The sequence below is a fragment of the Heterocephalus glaber genome, unplaced genomic scaffold (genome assembly GCF_053883595.1).
Source record: "Heterocephalus glaber isolate CG9 unplaced genomic scaffold, H.glaber_assembly_v1.0 deba00001606, whole genome shotgun sequence".
NCBI lineage: Eukaryota > Metazoa > Chordata > Mammalia > Rodentia > Bathyergidae > Heterocephalus > Heterocephalus glaber.
The window spans coordinates 29,654,767-29,681,538 of NW_028258377.1; the positions used below are offsets into that span (position 1 = coordinate 29,654,767).

The 26,772-nt window shown below is 36.3% G+C and overlaps 1 protein-coding gene across 7 annotated transcripts in view; it reads left to right on the forward strand.

Moving 5' to 3' along the window:
* The window catches only part of Rnf145 (ring finger protein 145), a 50,072-nt gene extending 26,508 nt beyond the window's left edge, over window positions 1-23,564 (forward strand). For 6 of the 7 annotated variants that reach the window (XM_087194901.1, XM_087194900.1, XM_021240425.2 and 3 more), the window contains 7 exons: window positions 275-510; window positions 3,723-3,898; window positions 7,326-7,466; window positions 16,585-16,767; window positions 18,533-18,680; window positions 19,323-19,679; window positions 21,948-23,564. In XM_087194901.1, the coding sequence (XP_087051027.1) occupies window positions 275-510; window positions 3,723-3,898; window positions 7,326-7,466; window positions 16,585-16,767; window positions 18,533-18,680; window positions 19,323-19,679; window positions 21,948-22,313 (1,607 nt within the window). In that variant the 3' untranslated portion in view covers window positions 22,314-23,564. Of the gene's footprint in view, window positions 1-274; window positions 511-3,722; window positions 3,903-7,325; window positions 7,467-16,584; window positions 16,768-18,532; window positions 18,681-19,322; window positions 19,680-21,947 lie in introns of those variants that run through there. The other variant, XM_087194902.1, reaches the window with a different exon arrangement.
* The last annotated feature ends 3,208 nt before the right edge of the window (window positions 23,565-26,772 follow it).

Consider the following 26,772-nt stretch of genomic DNA (forward strand, 5'->3'; position numbering starts at 1 on the left):
AGAAAAAGGTTTCTTCATGTTATATATCCCATCAGAAATACGATGAAGACTAGTGGAGATTTAGGCTGTATTTTTCACATTGGCCCTGGGAAATTGGTATTCAGAATTCACAGTAGATGTGAATATGTAACTATGGTCAGATGAAATTAAAATTTGATGTAAAACATCTAAGAAACCTTCAGTGGCTGTTTTATCATCCTTATCAACGGTATTTTTTTTTATGTTTGTGGTTACCAAATGCTCAAAATTAAATGAATTCTTTTCCTCATTTTAGGTCAGTTGGTGGTATGTACTTTATGCTCGTGTGTCATGAAAACCAAGCAGATTTGGCTTTTTTCAGCTCACATGCTTCCTCTGCTAGCACGACTCTGCCTTGTTCCTCTGGAAACTATCGTTATCATCAACAAATTTGCCATGATTTTTACTGGATTGGAAGTTCTCTATTTTCTTGGTTCTAATCTTTTAGTACCTTATAACCTTGCTAAGTCTGCATACAGAGAATTGGTTCAGGTAAGACTGATAACCCCACACCGGTAGATAAAATTCTACATAAATATTAAATATTTAGTTTATTTTTATTTCACAGTATTAGTTATGGTAACATTCTTTTTTACATTTTCAAAACCGCAGCCCAGATTTTAGCCCAATTAAGAGCATCTAAGATTTCTTTCTTGTAAAGTTCTGTTGAGAAGACTACAGTAAAGGGACCAACTCTAGGAGCAGACTTTTGGATTCATGCCCCGAGGCTGCTATCAGGCAGATGATGTTCAGTGTAGGTTAGGAAGTATGGAATACCTAAAGGTCAAATCCTAACTGTTCTGTCTGTAGTCCTCCTGTGACTATAGTTTCTTCCCTCTGTTTACCTAATTTATTTAAACTGAAAAGCTAAATAGTTGTGGGTTATATTATTATGGATTTCATTAAAGAGCATGAACTAACAACATACTTCTTGAAGTAGTCCTTCCATTCTTAGCCTTTGCTCTAAAACAGATTACTCCCAAATACAATAGATATTTGGGAGATAAATGTTTCTATTTGATATGTTAAGGTTCAGTGTATGAGACAGATCCTTAAACCTGATATTAGTGTAAAAAGAGGGTGTTAACATGGTCATCCTCTTCTGCCTCTTCAAGTGTGTGTGTGACCTTATGGTATAGAAATCTCTCAGAATGACCAAACCAGTACCACTGAGAGAAGTGTTCTCTTGTGGACCAGAAAAAAATTTCTTAATTAAGTTTTAGGCTTTAGCCAGACTCCACCTTCTTTCTTCAATTTAATAATTAACATGGGTGGTTTCCCAGAAGTAGTTCATTTGCATGCCCTTAGTGTAGAGATACTCATGGGAAAAGGCTGTACATAGTTATTTTCAGAGTGAGAATAACAAATTTAACTTTTTTGTTGAATTTTACTTTGTGGAGCTATCCTCATTTATAGTATTTAATGAATCTTGACTATTAAATATTTGATTACCATAAAACAGAGTCTCCACTTTTAATGTCATGTTTATTTCCTGCCATATGATTCCTATGTCACTAGGCATAGAAGTTGGAAATAAATTATAGGTTGTGAAGTTTGTTCCTTGGGAAGAGTTGGATGAGCAAGAAGTGAAAATTGTCAGGCTTTTTAACTAGCCTATGCCTTGAATAGAAAATAATAAACCTACTCTCTACCTGTTAATAATCAGTTTGCCTTTAGTAATAATAATATACTGTAGCTAGTTAGCAAGTAATTTCAAATTTTTTGCTTTGTTTTTTTTTGAGACAATAGGCATGTACCACCAGGCCTGGCTAAAAAATATTTTCTAGTTGGGAAAATGAGAAATCATAACTAGGTTTCAGAAAAAGCATTTGTTTTATGGATGAAAAAATTTAAAACTTTTCTAATCTGCAAGTCAATGTATTCAAACTTAATAATCAGAAATCTCTGTATAGTTTATTGAAACATCCTGAAATGTTTCAATTTCTGACATTGAAAAATTCCAGCAAGACCAGATGGCTGCTGGGTTAGGGCTTTTAGGCTGCCCGGCAGAATCCTACTAGGTTCCCGGGATCTGGTACCTGGCTTAGTAATTCTAAAAACTTAATGACATCTATGACCTTAGATTGAATGAGATTCTGGGAATTGATTCTTGCTAATCAGTTTTTTTTTTTTTGGTACCGGGATCGAACTGGGGACCTTGCCTTGCAAGGCAGGCGGTAGAACCACTGAACTAATTCCCGGGCCCTGCTAATCAGTTTTATAAGAATTGTCTTATACACTGGAAAAAAGTTTATTGAGTTATAATAGATTGTTATGCTTTTAAATACGTACCTTTTTCTTGAGTTAGTGTGCTTGGCCAACCAAATGAATTGAAAACTGTTGCTTGATGAATGCGCAGTAAGAGCATGGGGAATTAATTTGGGGAAAAATTATCTTTGCAATAGAGTCAGTTTCTCCAGTGTTCAGACAGAACTGTGCCTTCTGTTGAACTACTTCTTAACTATGACTTACTCCTGAATAAACCCTGAAAATTTTTTTTTTACATTTCGCTTTTTTCTGCTCACTAAGTATTGTATCATTCATGCTGATCTTGATTACTTTGATTAGACACATTAGACACGAGTGTATACCGAGTCTCTTCAAAATGCCTTTGAGGTAGTTTTGTTGTGACCTTGACCTTATTTTGACCTTATCCCTGAGCTATTAGGGCAGTTTGCTATCACCATAGATGTGGCCCTATTGAATGTTCCCCCCCCATTAACTTTATTGGTACATTTTAGGTATAAAATACAGTTACATTCATCATTGGGATCTTGTACCATTACATGAGTCTCTTGGTTCTTATTTTTTTTTGCCTTCCCTTGCCCTCCCTTCACCCCCTCCACCCTCCCCTATTTGCAAAGACCTTGTTTCCATTTTTTCCCTCTTCTCATATTTTTTTTCCTTTCCCTTTTTTCCTTTCCCCTACCCCTCCCAGTTACCCTGCTCTTTTAGACCTTTTCTTCCTGTTACACAGTATCAGTTATACATTTTTTAAATTACAATATTAAGATCTAGGAGACATTACCACAGATTTTACAGAATTTAAAAGGATATAGAAAGCATATTACAAAAATCTTTTTTGAAATAAATTTGATAACTTCTAAGAAGTACCTTGGAAGACAAATTAATGAAACTAACGCTGGAGGAAATATAAAATTTGAATAGCACCTATTAAAGAAAGTATATTCCTAGCTTGAAAACCTACCTATATGACAACAGCAGGCTCATAAACATTGTAACTGATAAATTATATCAAACAAAGCAGAAAAAAGGAATACTTCTCCCCTCATTTTAGGAACTCAACATTGTGCTAATCCTAAAACTGGATAAAGGTAATAGAAGAAAAAAGTATGAACATAGAAATTTGTTTAACAAAACAAACTATTAGAAGTCAGATCTGGCAGGATGTAGAAAGTGGTTTTGTTATAGGGATGGCAGTGTTGGTTCAGCATTGGAAGATCCACCCCCAAAAGTCATCATTTTAACAGAGGAAAGGAAAAAAATAATGCAAAAATCACTAAATTTTAAAAGCATGTTACTTACTATGTGTAGAACTAACTGTAAAGGAATTTAGCTAAAAAGATCTTGCAAAAAGAAAAGCTTTTTTTATTGTATGTATTTTAGAGTAAACACTTCTGAGTGTTTAAAAGTATCCGTCAAAGGTGATACAAGATCTCTTCCTGTCTTGTTTTCTTATCTAGGTAGTGGAGGTATATGGCCTTCTAGCCTTGGGAATGTCCTTGTGGAATCAACTGGTAGTCCCTGTACTATTCATGGTTTTCTGGCTCGTCTTATTTGCTCTTCAGATTTACTCCTATTTCAGCACTCGAGATCAGCCAGCATCACGTGAGAGGCTTCTGTTCCTTTTTCTCACAAGGTAATTAATTAGGGCCTGTGATATGAATATCTATGGCCATAGGAAGAGAAAATGTTGATGTAGGCCTAGTTCAGTTTTGAAGATTATTTTTATATATTGAGGCAGGCGGCAGAACCACTGAGCTATATATTGTACAACTTCATATTTAACTATAAGATTTTCATTCAGTAGGTACCCTAGTCTGGCACTGTAGGAAAATACTAATAGAAAAATGTTGATATATTTGGGAACCAAAGTACAGCACATAATTTGTGGAAAAGTACCTAATGAAATGTGAAAGTATTTCTTCAATTTTGAATTAGTGGATCAAAAAATACTTTTATGAAAGTAACTTATTTATTGAGTATTTAGTATATGTCACATCTAAACCCTTTGCCTCGCATTTAATCTAGCAGCCCTGAAAGATAAGAACTTTTATTGTCATTATTATTTTATATCTGAGGAAACTACCAAGAGTAACTTGCCTGGATGACTCTTACAAGCAGAACTGGCACTCAGGCCCTGTCTAAATTAAGACTGTGACATTTCTGTACATTTTAACTATCATTTAATGTTTTGCTTCAGTACTGAGATACAAATAATTGGTGAAATGGATGTATAATACTTTAGTGTTTTACCCCCTAAAAATCCTAGGGCTTGGTTTTTAAGATGTAGTTTAGGTTTTGTGTGTGTCTTTTGTCATTTAAGTCTGTTTCTCATCCCAGTATCTTTATCATGAGCTTATATTAGATCCACATATGTTACTCTTTCCCATCTTAAGTTTGAATCACAGGCCCTCAGAATCTAGCACATTGGTATATAGAACATCTTGTTTCTCTGTTTCATTGTCACTTTAAAAGACGAGAATGAAAACCTGTCTTCCTGGAAGCAAAGGAGATAAAAGTTTTGAGTTGTAGCTAATAGAGCCATTCCTTTTCAGCCATATGGTCCTATGGAGAACTCTGTACCTAGTGGTGTAGAAAATGAGAAATTTAAGACAAATGTTTAGTCCTAAATTACCATGTCATTTAAGATTGAAAATATTAACATGAATCTAAGTCGATAAATATATAAATGAATCAATCAATAAAATGTGTTTGCAATCCTATTTTAAGAAATAAGTCAGATTTTGTATTTTATGAAAATAAGTTATCTTTAATTTTTTTAAGTAGCTTTTATAATGCAGTTAGTTGGCATCAATGTCAGACACATTTGAATGATGAATTCCTCATTAAATAAGTATAGTATGTGTTTCTATTATTGTGGAGATTTTATGCAGAAATTTTAAATGATCAACAAAGTTACTGAATTTATAGAGATAGAAAATTCTGTTGTTAATAGCTGCAGTGTGGAACTGCAATTGATTATGCTTCAAACCAGACTGCTACTCATAGTAATGGACAAATTAAGATGTAACATATAGTGTTTAATAGGCTCAACAAGTCACTAAACTATGAATGAATTTGAACTTATTTGCAAAGTAAGAAAATAATAGATTTTAGATAACTTGCCAAAATAATTTTTCTCTTCTATTTCTACACATAGCTAGAATAGATTACTTTTTCTCAAGATGAGAATGTTTTGATTTGGCTTTTAATTGAGAAATTTCTCATACTGATTCTTTTGTTAGTTTATGTCTCTGTAAGAGTTTGATGTCTGTCTTGATGCTTTTGTGTGCCAGGTTATATTTTTATGTGTTTCCTTACCAAAAACAACTTACTTACAAAAAGAGGGTTGGATGTTTACCAGAATACCCTGACTAAACAAGCACATGCAGACAACTGAAAAACAAAATATTTTTTTAACAGACAGAAAATAGAAACTAAAATCAATAAATATATCACTTACTGAAGAGAATTGGGGAAGGAAAGTTAATAAATTTTCTCAGACCTTTCACTTTTGCAAAGCTAGGTTGAAACCTTCTAAATTCTTTAGTATGCTTTCTTTGTACCAAATACTTTTCTGAGGTGGGAGAAAAATGAATGTAATCCTCTTGGATACATATTAAATCATACTGTTTAAGTGTAAATGATTTCTCTAAGTATGGAGACAAGTGTAGAAATAGAGTGAACCATTAGTGAGATTTTTAGACTTTTTTCAATGAGAAGGAAATCAGTATTTTCAGTCATGATTCTCATTTTTAGTGACTTTAATATTTAATGATGGCTGTCAGAAAAATGTGAAGCATTTTAGAAATTAAGATTTGTAAGAATGTCATAAATTTACTTATTCCTTTAGCTATCAATTACCATGATTGTTGGTTGTTCTGGCTCCTTAAAAGAAAAAACTTTTCCCCTCCTCATTAATACACAGTATAGGTCTATATAAAATTAGATGTTTTTACATGAAAGTCAGCTTATAAACAATTTCATAGGGAAAGAAGATTATATAGAAGCATGGAGCTATATGGTAAATTTCAAGCATTAGTTTGCTTGCTACATACCAAATGACAGGCATTGGTTTGCTTGAATGAATTCCTCATGTATATAAATAAAATTCTGAGTTAAAATATAAATGCAAAATCCAACTCAATGGTACATAATAGTTCTAATTTATACCCATAAGTTAATTTTTAATATGTTCAGTGAAAGTATTTCTAAGCTCTAGCGGGTCAGTTTACCTTTGTAAGTGGTATGGCAGCAAAATTTTGGGTAAAATTTGATATTAAAATTTTTTTAAAGTGGTCTTGGGCATGTTTGTAAGGCAACCGTTTAAAAAATTATTTAAACCTAAATTAAAATTTGAAATACCAGGGTGGGGCATTAGCTTGCCTGCTTGGCAAGCACAAGGTCCTGAGTTTGATTCCCAGTACCAAAAAGAAAAAAAAAAAGAAATACCAATACTATGTTTGCTACTTTTGTAGTTGGAGGGTTGGGGGGAGGGTTGCTCCATACAGTTTGGTGAAATAATGAATTTTAATAAGTAACCATATTATCAGTACAGTCTGAACAATTCCAGTGGCCATCGTTTCTCCAAAAAACAATGGACAAAAGGACAAGATGTTGGGCCGGGGATTTATAGCTCAGTGGTTCTGCCCCCTGCCCCCCAAGCCCAAGGACCGGAGTTCAATCCCCAGTACCAAAAAAAAGTACAAGATTCTTTTAAATGCTTACCCGCATATTAATTATGTTTTTTTAAAGGTTTGAACAAAACTTTAAACCTGATGTGTACTGTATTTGGAGATGATAGATAATTAAGAAAAAATAAAGGCTTTGTTTAAGATATGGTACTATATGTACTGGATATCTCCCAAAGAGGTAGAAAAAAATAAAATTTGAATAATATAATTTAAAGTATATTTGGTCTGATCAGTTGATTTCACCCCAGATTCTGATTTGAGATGATTTAATGAGGATGTAATCAGGCTTCATGGTTAGAGGCTTTAAATGCTATTATTCCAAGTAGAAGATTTATTCTGTTAATATTAATTTCCCCCACTTTTTTCCAGCATTGCTGAATGCTGCAGCACTCCTTACTCTCTTTTGGGTTTGGTCTTCACGGTTTCTTTTGTTGCCTTGGGTGTCCTGACACTGTGCAAGTTTTACTTGCAGGGTTATAGAGCTTTCATGAATGATCCTGCCATGAATAGGTGAGTTTTCTTTATTTGGACTATACCTAGTAATTTAAATCCTATAGATAGCTTGAGAAGTAGCCCAGTGAGTTTCTTTCATTCATGAATTTTAAGAGGAAATGGAATTTTGAGGTTTTCTTAAGTAGTTATATTTGGATTAAGACTATGAAAACAAATTCCCATGGAAAGATGATATATTTTAATTGTATGTGTATTATAGTAAATACTGGATACTTTTCCTTTTCTATATTTCTTTAAGAGATTCTTTAAAAGCTTTTTCCCATCTGAAGTTTAAGTGTAGCTTTGTTAAAATTTTGATTTCTATATTACATAATTTTTGTTTAGTTTTTTTGGTAAATTTTAACATACTTTGAATACTACATAATGTACTTCCAAAGGATGCACTAATGAAAATGCAGGACAGTTAGCTTTTTTGTGTTTTAATCACTAAGATTCTAGAACTTTTCATCATTTTTGTTATCTTCTTGTGGGATTTAATGATTTCATTTACATAAATTTATATAACCATTTCTTAAAACCATTTAAACTCTTCTTAAAATCCTTAGTTCATAATCTTCCTGATTACTCCAGCAATAACTTTAAAATGGAAAATCAGGCAGAATGATGGGAAAAAGAAAGAAAAATAATTCATATAAAAGTACAAAGTTCATATCATTTACAAGTTACAAAATGCAAAGTGACAGCTCCATCCCCTTACATCCCATTTCCTTTCCCCAAAGGCAACAACTTTATAGAATTATTTTACAATTTTTATAGAGAAAAGTACATCTGTGTATATTTGGGTTTTCTTGGTTCATTTTTATGTACTATATACACTGTACTTTATTTTTCTATATTGTATGTTTTACAGGGCATTTTTAAAAATGTCAACACATAACACATCTCATTCTTTTGATGAAAGAATTCCATAATATGGATGCATCTCTTTTTTGTTGTTGTTTTTTTGTTGTTGTTGTTTTGCTATTAGGAAATAATGCTGCTGTGAGATCCTTGTAGTGTCTCTTTTTTAAAACCTTTAGTAGGAAAGTTTCAAGCCACTAAGGGTGAGGTAAAATGAATGAGGTAAAATGAATCCTCTCATCATCCATTTCCAATCTCATGTCATATGTGCCCCTGTCAGCTCCATTCACCCTGTCTCCATCCCCACAGTGCCCTGGCTGCAACTATTTGGAGACAATCCCAGCTATAATACCGTTTTGTCCTACATATTTCAAACTAAATCTTTTGAAAAAGCATGAATATGACGGAATGATCATTCCTAATAAAAAATTGCTTGATATCAAATAACTATTGAAATTTCCCTATTTAATTTTGTATTTTAAAATTATTTTTAACTTGATATTTTAAATTAGTACATATTTGTCATACATCTTGATCCCATTCATCATAGGGAATTTGTTCCTGTGCGTAATATATCTTAATTCTTTTTCCTCCCATTCCCCTTTCCTTCAACTCTTCTTCCCCTCCCTGTTTACAAAAACTTTGTTTGCTTTTTTTTCTTCCATTCTCTTTTTCCCTTCCTTTTCTCCCCTTTCCCTTATTCCCCTTTCCATTTTAACTTTTTCCTTCTTCCCAGTATCAATCCTCCATTATGCTTCTTATTTACCCTTTGGGTTTCTCACACAAGAGAATGCAATATTTAAACTTGTATGTATGATTTATTTCACTTAAGATTATGGTCTCGAAATGCATCCATTTTCCTACTAATAACTCAAGTTTATTCTTTTTGGCAAAGTAGTACTCCATTGTGTAAATACCACATTTTCTTTATCCATTCATCTTTTGATGGGTATGTGGCCTGTTTCCAAGATTTAATTATTATAAATAGTGCTGCTATAAACATGTGTATGCATATATCACTTTGGTGTGATGCTTTTAGCTCTTTTGGGAAGATACCTAGAAGGAGAGCAGCAGGATCAAATGGAACCTCTAGTTGTAGTTTTTTGAGGACTCTCCATACTGATTTCCATAGTGGTTTTACTGGTTTACATTCTCACCAGCAATGGAGAAGGGTTCCTTTTTTCCTACAGCCTTGCCAGCATTTGATATTGGTTGATTTCTTGATGATAGCCATTCTTTCTGGAGTGACATAGAATCTCAGTGTTGCTTTATGGATTTCTTGAATGACCAGTGATATTGAGCTTTTTTTCTTATATTTATTTGCCACTTGTACTTCTTCATCTGAGAAATGTCTATTCATTTCAGATGCCCATTTTGGGATTGGGTCTTTAAATTTGGGGGTTCTGATTTTTTTGAGTTTTTTATATATTCTAGATGTTAGTCCTTTGAGTAATAGGTGGTAAAAAAATTTCCCTTCTGTGGATTGTATCTTCACTCTGTTGTTGGTTTCCTTTGTTTTGTTTTGTTTTTTGGTACCGGGGATCAAACTCGGTCCTTGCGCTTGCACAGCAGGTGGCGAAACCACTGAGCTAAATCCCTGGCCCTGTTGATTTCCTTTGCTATGCATAAGCTTTTTAATTTGATACGATTCCAGTTGTTATTTCCTGTTTGATCAGGGTTTTGTTCATAAAGTTTTGGTCTACATTTATGTCTCCTAGAGTTATACCTATTCTGTCTTCCAAGAGATTAAATGTTTCTGTTTTTATATTTAGATCTTTGATACACATGGTGGGAAACAGGGCTTTAGGTTCAGTTTTTGGCCAATTTTACCAGCTCTGTTTATTAAAGTGGCTTTCTTCCAGTGATGGTGTGTGGCCCCTTTGTCAAACATAGGGTAGCTGAGTGTCCTTGGAGTTGTTTCTGCATCTTCTATTCTGTTCTATTGAGCCTCAGGTCTGTTTTTTTCTTGCCAGTACCATGCTGTTTTTATCATGATAGCTTTGCAGTATTTTCAGATTGAGGATTGTGATGTCCTCTGCCTTGCCCTTGTTGCCCAGAGTTGATTTTGTTATTCTAGGTCTCTTCTGGCTCCATATGAATTTTAGGATTGTTTTCTCTAGTTCTGTGAGGTATGCTATTGGTATTTTGATTAGGATTGCATTCAGTCTGCTTAACCGTTTTGGAAGTATGGCCATTTTCACTGTATTAGTTCTGCCTGTCCAAAAAATGAGGTATCTTTGCATTTTTTGTTATTCTCTCTAAGCTCCTTTTTGAGAGTACTGTAGTTTTCAATGTATAGACCTTTCACTCTTTCACTTCCTTTGTTACGTTGTTTCCTAAGTATTTCCTTTTTCTTGATGCTATTGTGAAAGGTATTGTTTCCTTAATTTCTCTATCAGTGAGTTCATTATTGTACAGGAACACTATTGAGTTTTGAGTGTTGACTTTGTATCCTGCTACATCAGCAAGTAGTAATTTAACTTTTTTCTTTCCTATCCATATGCCTCTGGTTTTTTTTTTTTTCTTTTGGTACTGCGGATTGAACTTAGGCTCTTTGCGCTTGCCAGGCAGGCACAGTGCCACTGAGCTACTTATTTCTTTCTCTTGTCTAATTACCTTCCTAATGTTTCCAGAACCAAATTGAACAGGACTGGTGATGATAATGGACATCATGGTCTTATTCCTCATTTTAGAGTGAAAGCTTCCAGTTTTTGACCATTTAGTATTATGTTGGGTGTTGGTTTGTCATAGAGGCTTTTATCAGATTGAGATCCTTAAGGACCTTCTATTCCAATTTTCTGTAGGTTTTTTTTTTTTTTTTTTTAATCATGAATGGGTATTGGACTTTGTCAGATGCTTTTTCTGCGTCTGTTGAGATAATCATGTGATTTTTGTTCTTGGTTCTATTAATGTGTTGTATTACATTTATTGATTTGCATATGTTGAACCATCCCTGCACCCCTGGGATGAATTCTGCTTGGTCATGGTGTATAATCTTGATGATTTACAGCATTCTGTTTTCTTGTATCTTATTGATGATTTTTCCATATTTGTTTACTAAGGAGATTGGCTTGTAGTTCTCTTTTTTGGTTGGGTCCTTCTCCGGTTTTGCTATCAGGGTGATGCTTCCTTCCAGGCATGAGTTTGGGAATATGCTTCCCTTTCAGTTTCATTAAAGAGTTTGAGGAGTACTGGCATTAGATCTTCTGTAACATTCTTGAAAATTCAGCTGTGAATCCATCAGGACCTAAGCTTTGTTGGTAGGTTTTTAATTACCTCTTTGATTTCATTGATTGATAACTGGGTTATTTAGAATTTTTTAATTTTCTTGATTCAGCTTGGTAACTCATGTATCTAGGAATCTATTTCTTCTGAGTTTTTCATCTTATTAGAGTACAAGTTCTCAAAGTAGGTATTAATGATCTTTTGGATTTCTGCAAGATCTGTTGTAATTTCGCCCTTTTCATTATGCGTGGATTTGAGTCTTGTCTTTCCTTTTTTTTGATTAAGTTTGGCTAAGGGTTTGTGACTTTTATTTCATATTTGAAAGAACCACTCTTCAATTCATCAATTCTCTGTATTTTCTTAGTCTCAGTTGTATTAATTTCTGCTTTGATCTTTATAATTTCCTCCCTCATAACGTGGAGGGTTTAACTTATTCTTCCTTTTTGCGAAGCTTGAGGTTCAACATTAGCTCATTTATTTGCTCTCACTCCGTTTTTCTGATGTGGGAATTCTCCGCTATAAATTTCTCTTGTAAGACTGCATGCTCTGTATCCATATGGCATTATTTTTTAATTGTAGAAACTAATTTCTTCTTGAATTTCATCTGTGATGCATTTGTTATTTAGGAAGATATTATTTAATTTCCACATGTTTATGTAGCTTTTGTGGTTTCTTTTGCCATTGATTTCCCATTTCATTTCACTGTGATCTGATAATATCCATGGGATTATTTTGTTTGGATTTACTTAAGCATGTTCTATGTCTGTTTTGTAGAAAGTCTTGTGTGCTGCTAAGAAGAATGTGTATTCTGATGTTGTTGGGTGGAACACATCTACTAAGTTCATTTGTTCAGAGGTTTGGTTCAGCTCTGATATTTCTCTTGAGTTTTTTTTGTCTAGTTGATCTATTTGTGACAGTGGGGTATTGAGGGTCCCCTGTTACTCTTGTATTAGTGCTTATCTGATTTTTCATATCCATTAGTGTTTGTTTTATATAGTTGGGTGTGCTGACATTTGGTGCATTTATATTTATGATTATTATCTCTTCCTCTTGGATTATTGCCTTGATAAATATATTGTGACCCTCCTTGTGTTTTCTGATCAGTCTTGGCTTGAAATCCACTTTGTCTGCAAATAGAATGGCTACCCCTGCTTTTTTCCGGGTTCCTGTCACATGTACTGTTTTGCACCTTATGACTTTCAGTCTGTGAGTTTCTTTTTGAGTTAAATGTATTTCTTATGTGCAGCATATTGTTGAATCTTAATTTGTTGATCCATTCTACCAGTCTGTTTCTTTTGATTGGTGAATTCACACCATTTACATTAATGGTTTACATCTGATACATTTTGACTTATCCTTGTCATATTTTTTTTCTGTTGTTGGCTCCCTTTCTTTACCTTCTGTTTAACTGTTTGCCTTGCCTGGTGGATTCATTCTATTGGAATTCTTGGAGTTGTTGTCTTCATTGTTTTTGTTTTGAATTTCCTCAGCTATTCTTTATCATGGAAGTATCTTATTTCTCTATCAATTTTGAAAGATAATTTTGCAGGGTACATCAATGTCTGTTTTAGATTGTTTTAGGCCTTGAAATACTTCACTCCTAGCTCTCCTTGACTTGGTTTGTGTTGAGAAGTCTGCTTTGATTCTCAATGGGTTTTCCTTCATAGATTTGTTTTTTTTTTCCTCTAACAGCTTTTAGTAGTCTGTTCTTTTGTTGAGTTTCTGGAATCTTGACTTATGGTTTTAGTGTCTTTCCTAAGCTTTTTTATTTATTTATTTTGCTCTGTATCTACTCTAGATTTACTAATCATTTCCTTCATTTTGATCATCTACTTATCTGTTTTGTTTTTGTTATGAGACCTACTGATCTGCTTTACTTCCAGTGCCACCATTTTATAAAATTCAACTGAGAGGTTTTTTTTTAAAGCAAAACATTGATTGATACATTTTAGATATACATACATAGTATTCATCGTAGGGAATTTGTACCTGTATGTGATATATCTTGCTTCTTTTTTTCCCATTCCCCTCCCTCTGACGACTCTTCCTCTCGGTATTTACAAAAGCTTTTGTATCATTTTTTTCCTTCTGTTCTCTTTTTATTTTTCTTGTGTCTTCTTTACTGTGATTTCTTCTACCTCAACTCCCCCTTGATTTGCCTTGGGTGACTTGGGGATTATGAGTTGCATGTTGCTTCTATGTTTTCTCATTTTATTTTTTTAAATTTGTTTTCTGGGTTGAGGCTTGTAAATTGCTTTTGGTAGGTAACTTTATTACTTTATTACTATTATTTAGACCTCTTTAGAAAACAAGTACTTTTCAGAGATATCTCCTAGGCCTAGCCAGCTTTTGGTTTTTGAGTCTGTCCCAGCATCCTGCATCTACAATTTATTAGAGTCAAAGGGTTGCTGCCTGTTTGGCCTGGCACCCAGTTCTGTGGTACTGGAATATAGTGTTTTTGATAATACCCAGACAGTCTAGGTATGATACACAATAAAGATCAATTGATCGCAACTACTGTGTCACCTTGGCTAATGTAGTACAATCAGTAATACCGGTAGCATCAAGCACAGAATAGACAGTGGCAAACGGAGGTAACTAATAATTTGCCACCTTTAACCATAGGTACAAGATTTATAGTTTTATAATGCAATCTAAGACAAATCAGAAAATTATATACAGTAAGTATCTACTCAATAGAGCAATTTAACCCTAAGGGGAGAAATTTTACAAAGGATGAGAGAAAAAATAGAGAAATAAAAGGAGAGAAATGATTAGAAGCAAGGCTGGACGACACTACCCAAGTTTTGGGAAATTAGTGAATTAGGCAAGAGGGAAAGAAAGAAGGAAAAAACACCAAGGAGAACAAAATAAAACTAAAAACATTGCTCACACTCATGAAAAAACAATAAAAAAAAATGAACAACAACAACAAAAGAAATCTCTCTATTACTTCAAGCCTGTGGTTATCTTCTGGGGTCTACTAATTCAGGGTATGTTTCTGCTGTCACTGGTAGCCAAAGGAGGCACTCACAACCCAGATCTGTGCTAGATAATCCCAGCAAGCCTGTAGTGGGATTAGGGCAGGATATTTTCAAATCCACAGAAGTTCAGGCTGATCCTGGTCTGTTTGTGGAGTTATGGCCTGAGTGAGTTAGCTTGTAATACTCTGGGTATCTCTTGCTGGCCTGACCACAGCTCTCTGACCCTGGATGTCTCCCGAAGTTGTGCCTCCCCCAGTCACTGTGGGATTTCAACACTGGGAGCCCTGAGACGAAGCCAACCACAGCTGCTCTGAATCCCAGGTTTAGCTGGCCCCTCCCTAAAATCCAGCCAAGCACCTTGTCCAGGGGACACAGCAGTTACTTGGACTGGAATCAGTCATGAGCTATTGTAGTGCACAGCATTCCCTGCTGTGTTCCACTGGTGGGGGTTCTCCCTGAAGGCCTCCCGAGTCAGCCATCTTCACTGTGTCTCTATAGATTTGATCCTCTCCCATGCCACGAGCCAGGGAAAAAGTGCAGATTGCCTCCTCCTTTTTCTGTGTTGAGATTTGCCTCTTCACTTTCTCTGTGGAGTCCAATTTTTCCTTCAGATCTTTCCTGGGTCCCAGGAATGCACCTCCCTCCTCCTTTTCTTCTCCAAGTTGTTATTTCCAGTGTCTGGATTCCCAATCTTGGAGAGGTTGATTTGTTCCTGCTTTTATCACTTCACCATCTTCCCAGAAGCTCTTTAATTTTGTTTTTAACACTTTGCTTTCCTCAAGATCCAAGTAAGACCCATGTTGATATGTCTCTTAAGTCAGTCAGTCTCTCCCTCCCTCCCTCCCTCCTTCCCTCCCTCTCTTCCTTCCTTCCCTTTTCTTCCTTCTTTTCCTCTCTGTCTTTCTCTGTATGTAGTTCAGGCTGATCTTGAACACACTATATAGCCCAGGCTGGCCTCGAACTTGCCACAATCTTCCTACCCAACCTCCCAAGTCTTGTGAGACAGGTGTGCACCATCACACCTGGCCGTACGTCTCTCTCTTTTTTTTTTAGGTACTGGGGATTGAACTCGGGTCCTTGTGCTTGCGCAGCAGGCAGCAAAACCACTGAGCTAAATCCCTGGCCCCTTCCTTACGTCTCTTTTAATATTTAGGTCCCTTTTATCTTTGTAGTTTTCCCCCAGAGTCTGGCTTTTGCTCATTGCATCCTCAATTGTGTTACAGAACATGTTTCACTACTCATTGTTTTTTTTTTTTCTATGTATACCTTAATTTTTGTAGTACATGTATAGAGTAAACTACCAGCAGTAGGATTATTGAATTGAAGAATATGTCCATTTTAAATTTATTAGTTTTTCTCCAGGAAGATTTTGTCTATGTATATCTCAAGATTGGTGTGTACATTTTCTCTTACATTTCTTATTAGTACTTGGTGACATTAGACGTCAACATATTTTCTAATGTGTATTTTTAAAACTGCCAGTCCTTTGCTTATGTCTTCTTTATGAGAGTTCTTTATAAATCAAGCCAGTAGAATAAAATATCTCATGACTTTGTGTGTAGTTTTTAAAATGAAAATTAAATTTCAAATATATTGTAGTCATCTTTCTCTTCCTTTATGCTTATGGTTCTGGTGGTTTTCTTTTTAAAGAGATGTTTTTCTTTCCAAGATTATGAAAATATTTGCTTATATTTTATCTTTTATAATTAGGATATATAGTTCATGATATAAGAATAATAATAAACTTCAGTAGATGCTAAGCATGGTAGAAGTACCTGCCTCCTTAACATAGTCTGGTTAGAAAAGTATATATCTTAGAAGTTGTCTTTTTTTTCTCTTTCATGGTTTGCTAAAATAATAGGCTTTTACACATGTGGAGATGTATATGAGTATATAGAATCACATTATTGTTATAAGACATGAAATTATATATTGATCAGATTTTTACTCTGAATTATAATTGATTCAAAAATATATGACTAAGACTTTGGATTATTTTCTCTTCGAGTTACATGAGATTTGGATTATTTATTTATTTCTGCAACTATCTAATTTTTTGTTTTTAGGGGCATGACAGAAGGAGTAACGCTGTTAATACTGGCAGTACAGACTGGGCTGATAGAACTGCAGGTGGTTCACCGGGCCTTCCTGCTCAGTATTATCCTTTTCATTGTTGTAGCCTCAATCCTCCAGTCCATGTTAGAGATTGCAGATCCTATTGTCTTGGCGCTGGGAGCATCTAGAGATAAGTAAGAAACTTCCTGCTGGTTTTTGATTTAATTTATGTAATATTCTTTCCATGAATTTGTTATATAAAGATTTCATGACTGTTTTATGATGGAAAATAAATGGATAATTGGAATTAGTTTAGATTAATTCAACGTTTATCTTTTTTGTTATGATATGTTTGACTTAGTTGATTTTTCTAATCTTTTCCTCCTTGATATTTTTATAGTTAAAAGCCACATCAGAGACTGTTATATGTAGACAAGTCTTTCTTCAAAAAAAAATCATATTTTTTATATATGTCCAGTTTTAAAATTAAAAACATAGAGCATATTCAGTCCAGTAAACATAACAATAGGTCATTTTATTTTGTTTAGTGCTAAAGGAGAAGCATTGAGAAAAGTGCAAGTGAAGAAGAAAAATATAAAGGCTGTCATATAGTCATAAAGATAGGTGTTTATACAGTAACAGCCTTATTCGATGGTCTTTCAGGTAGTTGAAACTTACTAAGGTTATAGGAATTCTTGATACCTTCTGGGACAAAATGAAATTCATAGCTGGGTTCACATTCGTCTTGTATTATAGAAATTTTCTTAAGGAATAAAAAACAGTGCTTTAAAGATACTATTTTGGACTGCTGTAGTTTATGCAAGGAAATTACATTAAAAATTGCATAAAATTCATTATCACTATTTTTTTCCAATGTTACACCCACATTTTGATTATTGATTATAGAAATACATCTCAGCTATTGCTTGGAGTAGGCAGTCTTTTGGGAGGTAGAATTGTGGCAGCAAATCTCTTTTTTTTTTGGTACCAGGGATCAAACTCGGGTCCTTGGCGCTTGTGTAGCAGGCGGCAAAACCACTGATGACAGCAAATTTCTAAAACATTCTAAAACATTCTAAACATTCCAAAGTAACATTTTATGTATAATTCATCAGATTTATCTTTGTGTCCCTGTAACCCACATTGCTCTACATTCTGCAAGATTTTCTCAAATGGTAGGATGGCTGAAAGAATCAGCTCACAGCTATTGGATATGCTTCAGATATTCTAAATCATCATAGTTAATTATAGTTATTTGGATTTGTTTCTGAGTTTTAATATTTCTCTGTAGAAGTGTTTAGGATGTCAAGTTCAAAGTGAACTCAGTTAAATAGCCATTTAATCTGAAAAATGGTTTGCTTTGACTTAAATACAGTTAGTATTTTGTTGTCTCTGGAAATATGTTATTAATTGTACTTGTTAATTTAGCATATATTAATGAAACTGATTGGATACTATAGAAAATTTGCAAAAGTGAAAAAAAATTCTGTAATTCTACTACTATAGAAAGCAGCACATCCAGTTCTGGGTCTTTGCAGGATGCTGAGCTGTCCACACATCTGGCTTCCTTCTCCATAGTCAGATGTAGAGGAAATACATAGAAAAAGGAGCAAACCCAGAAGCCTAGGTAGTTGTTTTGTAGTGCGGTGTGTGTTAATACTCAAGGAGGCTGCAGCGTGAGCCTGAGAGGAGAGGAGGCTGCCTTTGGGGTTGTGAGAGGAAATACAGATCAACTGTTAGGTTCTGTTCTCCCCACCATTGCCTGTGGTAAGAGAATACTACTAGCAGCTACATGGCATTACTTTTTAAAACAAATAAAATGGGAAAAATGTTATTTACTACAGGGAACTCAAGAATTTAAAAGCATGGATAGCTTTTTAACTGCCAAAGAAATTGAAGCAGTTGGTAAACAGCTTGACCCAGTGACAGGCATTCTGAAAGAATAATTTTATCTTCTAGGAGTTTATGGAAACACTTCCGTGCTGTAAGCCTTTGTTTATTTTTACTGGTATTTCCTGCTTATATGGCTTACATGATTTGCCAGTTTTTCCACATGGATTTTTGGCTTCTTATCATCATTTCCAGTAGCATTCTCACCTCTCTCCAGGTAAGCCCAAGATTATTAACTTTATATAATTGATTTTTAAAATGTTGCCTTCCAGTAAAGAAATTATATTTGTGGGGCAGGGCTGGGGATTTAGCTCAGTGGTTCAGCTGCCTGCCTTGCAAGCTCAAGGTCCTGAGTTTGGTCCCCGGAACCACCACCACTCCACCCCGAAAGAAAGGAAATTATATTTTTTTAAAGATTTAATACCTACTTGAAAATACCCATAATTGCATGATATACAAATGACGGGCTTTTTATAACTTAAAAGTCAGTCTTTGTTGCCTGATCAGTAAGAAGTTAAAGAAAATAGAGTGCTGCCCCTGAAATGTATTCATTGTTCTTTGTAGAAGTAAAGTCTCTTCGAGAGTTGAGGAGCAGGAATGACAATAGCATGAGGAGAATTAAGTTAGATTTGGTGGTGTTTGAATGAGTCAAAGAAAACATTATCAAGGTCATTCACATTTTAATTATACCAGTGTCTTTTCTTTCAATTACATTTATCTACCTTTTCCTGGGTGTTCCTCCTCACATTTTAAATAATAGTATCCTGAAAGGACCAGGGATATGTTATCATTTAAAGCTTGTGGAAAAAGTTTCTTAGTTGTCATATTCTGTTATAATACATACATACATTTTTTTCAGGTTCTGGGAACACTTTTTATTTATGTCTTATTTATGGTTGAGGAATTCAGAAAAGAGCCAGTGGAAAACATGGATGATGTCATCTACTATGTGAATGGCACCTACCGCTTGCTGGAGTTCCTTGTGGCCCTCTGCGTGGTGGCCTACGGCGTCTCGGAGACCATTTTTGGAGAATGGACTGTGATGGGCTCAATGATCATCTTCATCCATTCCTACTACAACGTGTGGCTCCGGGCCCAGCTGGGGTGGAAGAGCTTTCTTCTCCGCAGGGATGCTGTGAATAAGATTAAATCATTGCCCATTGCTACAAAAGAGCAGCTGGAGAAACACAATGACATCTGTGCCATCTGTTATCAGGTAACCTCTTCAGTAATAATCCATGTGGGTGGGCCATGGTATATCCCTGGGACTGCAGCCACATTAACCACATTCAACTTAAATTGCCAGCAGAATTAACTCCTGGGTTAAAATTAAAATGGGCCTCAAATTATTAAAGACATGATAAAATATTTCCATTTTATTTCTAAGTTAAATTTTTACCTCAATCCATTGAGTTCTAATTATTGTTGTTTTCAACATTATTGCTCACCCACAAAAAAAGGAAAAACAGGTTAGGTGTATTTTGTATTTACTCCTGAATACCCACATACACTTATACAGATGTGTACTATCAAATATATACTATCATATGGAGTCAGCAGCTTCTGAAAAGTGGTGTGCCATGATCCTGACTCTTTCTTCCAGTATTGCTGGGGTTGGGAGGAAGAGCTGTCATGTACTTCATGCAGGTGGAGAGAGAATGTGTTTACCTGTGTGTTGCTAGGACCAGAGTTGCAAGCATTTGTGTTCAGGGGTTGGGAGAGGTGGCGGAGGCCACTTTGGTAGACCCTTAGAGCTGGCCTGCCTGCCAGCTCGGGCATGTGCACCATACGGAGCTGATGATTGCCTTCTGTTACTACTCACACATAGTACCTCAGTCATCTTGGAAATAAAATAAGACTCTATAGAATTTAGTCATCAGTCGTCTAAGCAAGAGGGTGATTGACAGCAGCTTTTACTACTAAACTGCAGTGTTGGGGTGGACAAAAATTACGGGCAATAGCAGAAACCATGGTCCACTTACAGTCACTCCTAAGGAGTGAGCTGGTGGAGGGAAACCATGCTGTCAGTGAGTGTACAGGGAATGTTCTTTCTCAGGGCTACTTTTACAGTTTAGGTGGGGTGTGTATGTATTTGTATGTGATTAAAACTGTGAAGAATAAAAGAATTCTTTCTCAGTAATATATGACATGTGTGTGTGTGTGTGTGTGTGTGTGTATAGTTACTGTGGTTAGAACATACTTTTAAATACTAGTAAAACTGTTTGCAGCTTATTTTTGCATTGGAGGGAAATGAGAAATAAGGTAGCCCCTTCCCCTGCCCCCACTTCCCAGTTTAGATCCCCTTCTTGTAGTTCTGTTTATTGTTACAGTGTTCTCTAGCTCTAGTTTTGTGCTACATAACCTTGTTGTGCACTTAGAACAATGCACATCAAAAACAGAAACAGGGCACATCAGCTTTAGCAGCCAGTGTCTAAATATTCCACTTTGGGATTCAAGAGGCCTCTGTTTGTACTTCTTGTTGTCACATCACTTTTTTGAGTGCTAGAACTCCCCTGCTGAAATTACCTGGAATATGAGAGTAGAATTGCTTAGCTTTCTAGCTGGCCGCTTTTCTTTGGATGGCTTTCTGCTTATAAGTTGATTCCCAGTTGTTACCAGTTCTTGGCAAGGAATTTCTGGGATATTCCTCATTGTTTTGGGACTTTAAGCAAAATTAATGGTGGATTCATCAAATGTTTATCCTTAAAATTTCAACTGCAAGTCCTCAGTCCCCGTATATATTTTATACAAGAAATATTAATACAAAATGAGCCACTTTTTATTCTGGTGGTTATAACACTTGTGCACATGAAAGTCACCTGAGAGGCTTATTAAAACTACAGATTTATGAATCCTAGGCCAGATGTCCTGATTCAACAGATCTGAGGTCGTCACCCAAGAATATGAGTTGATAACAAGTGGTTCTGATGCACGTTGAGAAACACGAGCTTGTACAGACCAAATGTTTAAAACTGGGTTATACATATTGGCTCTAATAAAACTGCCACTTCCTTGCCAATACCCTGGTGTTACATGTGGCTGATTTTGTCTCCTGCAAATAATCTCATCATGGGATAATATGTTCAGTTGTGTTGAAGTGTAACTGGAAAAAATCCTGTCTTCTTCAGATATTCTGAGGTTATAATTACACTGTTGGCATACCAATGGCTCAAGTAATTGTACTGCTACAGTCATATAACCTTGTATTTCATGTGTAGCTAAACCCAGTTAAGAAGCTAGTTTCTTCCTTATTTTTGGTTTTTACTTATGTTTTTTAATTACTTAGCCATTAGTTCTTGTGTTATTTGTATAAGAGGTCTCTGATAGCAATAGCATTATTACTGAAGTAAAATGATGAATTTTATTCTAAGATTTGTGTTACAGATACTCTATTTGTGTTACATCGAGCCAGAACTGTTGAGGGTAGCGCTAAGAATTTTAGATGGTAGACATTCATGAGGTACATTTTTGGCCCCTCTTCTAGGACATGAAATCAGCTGTGATCACGCCGTGCAGTCATTTCTTCCACGCAGGCTGTCTTAAGAAATGGCTGTATGTGCAGGAGACCTGCCCTCTGTGCCACTGCCACCTCAAAAACTCCTCTCAGCTTACAGGATTAGGGTCAGACCCGGCCTCACCACCTCATGCTGGAGCTGAGCAAAACATCATGCTTCAGGAAGGTACTGAACCCCCAGACCGTGAGCATCCTCCAGGGACTGGGATGCGGGAAGGGTCCACGGACAGTACTGAGCACATTGCCAGAAGACCAGACACCCAGGAAGGGGCCACCAGTTCCAGAGAGTACCCTCAGAGTACGAAAGCCGAAGCACATCCAGTTGAATCCGCCTAGAGAAGCGGGAGTGGCACTTTGGTGTTCCGGAGAAGCGGGCTGAAGATGGAATTCATGCTCATATCTGAGGAGTGAGTGTGTGTGGGATGAATAGGTAGGAAACTGACATTCCAGTGATCGATTCTAGGAAGCACTCACAGTGGAAACCACCTGCCTTCATCCCTTGATGTAGGAGAGATGTTGCAATGTATGCTAATCAAAATGTATTTATATCTTCTATGCTGATGTTTTCTAGAGGTTTGCCAAGAAAATTCAACCTCAGCAACTTCAGGAATGGCCTCTGAATCATGAGGCATAAGTAAAATCAGATTTAAATGTTTGAAAGGAGCGAAGGAAAAGAGAATAAAGAGCATGAGGCCAGCATGGGAAGAATTGCAAAGAAGTGGAACTGGCACTTCCCTTTTTATGGGACCGGATCATTCTTGTTATAAAGTATGAGTAGCAACCAGCCCTTTTCTCCACCCCCTTTTCCTTCAGTTAATTGGAACTCAGTCAGTTGATTACTGAATTTTGTACAGCACTGCAGTGAAATCAAAGATATAGAAGCACTGATTGTATTCAAAGATGGAAGCACACTCATACTTCAGATGTGCTTTAGGGAGAGGGGTGGGTGGGGTCTTGGGGCTTGTGGGTGCATTCACATTACCTGAGACTCTTGAACTTTGTGATGGAGTCTTCATTATTTTGATGTATATGGAACTTTTGTTAATATATTGTATACTTTTTTGGCTGTGTGAAGTAATCTAAAACTCTAATGAACACTTTGGAGTTCGCTATAGCGAAGGAGGCCAAAGTGGGAGGGGCTTTAGGGCACTGATACAGGCCCTGGGTGTACTTTTCAATCTTGTGTAATGTTAATTCTTGCAACTGAATCAAAACAGTGTTAAATTATGGCAATATTTGCACTTTGGGAATGAGTACATAACTGTATGATCACACTCTGCAAATGCCACTTTTAAAGCTGTTAATAGACTTTGCACCTTTTCTTTGACAAGGATGTGTCATATTTAAATTTTTACATTCATCATGGCTACAGGTAGAACTGGGGAGGGGGGAATGTAATTTTTTATGGGAATTTTGATATGAAAAGAAACTAGTCATTTATTTATACAATAGGCTTGGCTCAAAAAGTGTTTTTCAGACTCGGTATTCCTAATGTGGGATGTGACTTCATTTTATTTTTAGTAGCAGATTTGGATGTAGACTGACAGACATAACTGAATGTCTTAATAAATTTAAATTTGAAGATAACTCTTGTTTTGTCTCTGTGATTGTTAAGTGTTTTGAAATTCTATTCTCAGGCTGTTCTGTTTTCCCGAGCTGGGGCAGATAGATTGAGCCCCATCACAGATGCTGCTCTGCAGATGGCAGAACTCCAGAAGGACTGGTTGGTTGAAATCTCCCACTTAAGTGGTAGCAAACTCAGCTCTGCGCCAGAAACATCTGGGAAGCCTTTGTAAAAAAAATGAATTACTGTATTTCTTGTCCCCACTTAGACCCCTAAATCCACCTTTGAGGGTGCCGGAGAACATTTCACACCTTCTCAGGTGACTGTCCATCTAGTCTGGCACTAGCCTAACGTGTTTAGAAAAGGCACGACTAGATGGGAGTAAATTTCTCTCTAGGGCTAACCCAGCGTTTCTCACTATCCTTTTATGGAGCCATGGTAGACAGAAAACAAAGCAGATAGCTCCCTCTACTGGTAATGAAGCTGGTGTCCGAAGACCTAGCAGTGCTGATGTAGGGTTTTAAAGTGATTTACAGTATTTGTGAAAAAGATACATGTTCACATATTAAGCATTATGGTGCCCCGTTTAAAGGAATGAAAGATAATGTTGAACTTATTCATAGTATGTTGAATTTGGTTGTCCTCAGGACTAAGTACCTGTGTGAGATCGCTGAGTCTTTTGACCAAAGGCCTACCACTTTTATAGGGGAAAATACTAGAGGCTTCCTCAGCATCAGTTTCACGTAGTGACACAATTTTTCCTCCACATAGCTACTAGGCCCCACGTGTGTTACCAGGTTTGGATGAACGTCTCCGCACCCTGGTAGATGTGGACACTTACCTGTAGCTGTGTACCTTTTGCTTCACTCAGGAGAATTAGTTGTGGCAAAAACCCTCACAGGTACAGTGGCTTTAAAACAGCAGGCGTTTTTTCCTCATGCACACACTGCGTAAGTGTCCAGTTGGCAGGGATCGGAATGGATGGCTGTGAAACGGCCACTCTTGAGCTTTTCCTGATAGTCAAAGGGAAGGATTCAGAAAGGCTGTTAATCACATGCTCTTCCCAGGCATGGGCATTACTTCTGATCACCATCCCTTGGCAGAATCACTGGGTGGCCATAGAAAGTTACAGAAGTTGTCTTCTGCAGTCCGGAAAGAGACTCACTGATGAGTGCTCTGGTGCAGAGGTTTTACACATTCAAAATTTGGAACATACCTGTGAGTGATTCACACCATACTAGTTGGGAACCTCTGACTGAATTTTTTTTCTTGCTCTAATATACTGAGATGGTAGAGCCGTACAGTGCCTTCCGTATTTCAGCTATCTGTTTTGTCATTTTTGTAATGATGTCTAATTCACTGCAGACTTTTTGACTTATGAAGAAAATACAGTTGAACCACCAAAAACGAAGAAAACTAGATTGTTTTTCCCTTTGATTATATTCAGGCAAGTTGAGAAAATAATCAAATTCCATTTTTCTGAAACCATGTACTGTGTTTCAGTGTTTCAGATACTGCGTACTTATTTTGACTCCAGCTGTATTGTTAAAAATTTAATAAAGGTTTTTATCTCTGTGAACCAGTACTGAACAATCTAAACCCTTACTCTGGTTAACATATTTCTACCTTGTGTTGTTTTTTTCACTTTGTATACTTTGTTCCAGTAATCTAAACCATGCTGTCTGCACTACACCTCTCTAGAGGTCTGATTTTAAACACTGGATTGAGTATAGGGCTTCCTGACTCCCCTTGTGAGGGTTTGGATGTCTTCTTAAACATGAAATGTGTCATGAAGACTTCCCATCAGAAACACTCTGGATCTAAAGGTTTTTGAATTTAAAGTCAATTTGTGAATTTAGTTGGTCGAGAAAATTTTATAGTTTCCAAGTTGAAAAGGAAAGGCTTTTGTCTATGATAATGGAGCAAGAACCTTATAGATATTTAAGTAGCAATAAATCGTATCAGTTATGGGGGGAGGGGAAACATTAAAAACTAAGCTTTACATTTTTGTTGCTGGATTTTGTAAAAGCTCCAACTTTAGCATCATGGTGAGTTGAAGGTAGGAGAGTTACAAGGTTGGTTATTTAAAAATATATGTGTTACATGCTTAAAATTGTTATTTTAAACATTGCTTATTATTTGGGAAGACAAATACTGTATAAAGAATAGAACTTACTCGTAATTTCATTTGGAAATTAGCCTTCCAGGTTGCTTTATATTTGATGATAGCAGAACTCGCTGGCAAGTATACCCCTCAACTCACCCTCACTCACTCTCCTGCCTTTTCAAAAAAGTCTTCTGCATGTCATTGGCTTCCAAAAACTAAACACATTCCAATTTTGTATTTTATCAATTGAGGCACACCTTTTTCTCCTGCTTTTGGAGAAAAAATATGGTGTGGCTTTCACGAGTAGGGTTACATTTTATAGGGTAATACTTGGTTAGAAAATAGTCATTACCGGGTGTGGTGTTGCATACCTGTAATTCCAGCACTCAGCAGGCTGAGGGAGGAGGATCACCATGAGCTCAGGGTTAGCCTGGGCTACATAGTGAGTTCAAGACCAGCCTGAAATACATAGTGAAACCCTATCTCAGAAAAACCAGGGGGAAAAAGTAGTCGAATATTAGAAGCAAGTTAGAGAACTAACAACTCTTTCGATCCTTTGGGGAAATGCTTTGCTTCTCTCCTGCAGTGTACTTGGTTGCATTGTGTGGAGAAGTTTCAGAGTAAAAGTAGGATTTTCTAGTGAAGACAGTAAATCCTAATAATCCCACTTGTCTAGAGACCTGTTCATTTTCTTTGCTTTACTGACACTGATGTTCTTTTTTTTTTTTGGTACCGGGGATCAAACTCGGGACCTTGTGCTTGCGAGGCAGGCAGCGGAACCATCGAGGTAAATCCCTGTCCTGATGTTCTTTTCTTTATCCTTTTTTGTGATTGTTGGCTGTTTGGCCTTTTTTTTTTTCTTTCTGCTGTTAGTAGGTAGAAGCAACACTTCACTTTCCTACTGTTTATATATGTTTCAATGTAAAAAGTAACGGCTTCTGACTAGCTGTAAATAATACTCTGCATGAGTGTAGCGCGGGTCTCAGACAGTTCTGGATGCAGTGCACCATTACTGTCCAGATGAGCACATGCCAAGCTGAGGTCCTCTGTCTCCTGGCACCAGGTTTGTTCGTCCCTGGTGCCCTTCGTGTGTAGGTCGGTGTCAGTGTGGGTGTGGGCCACGC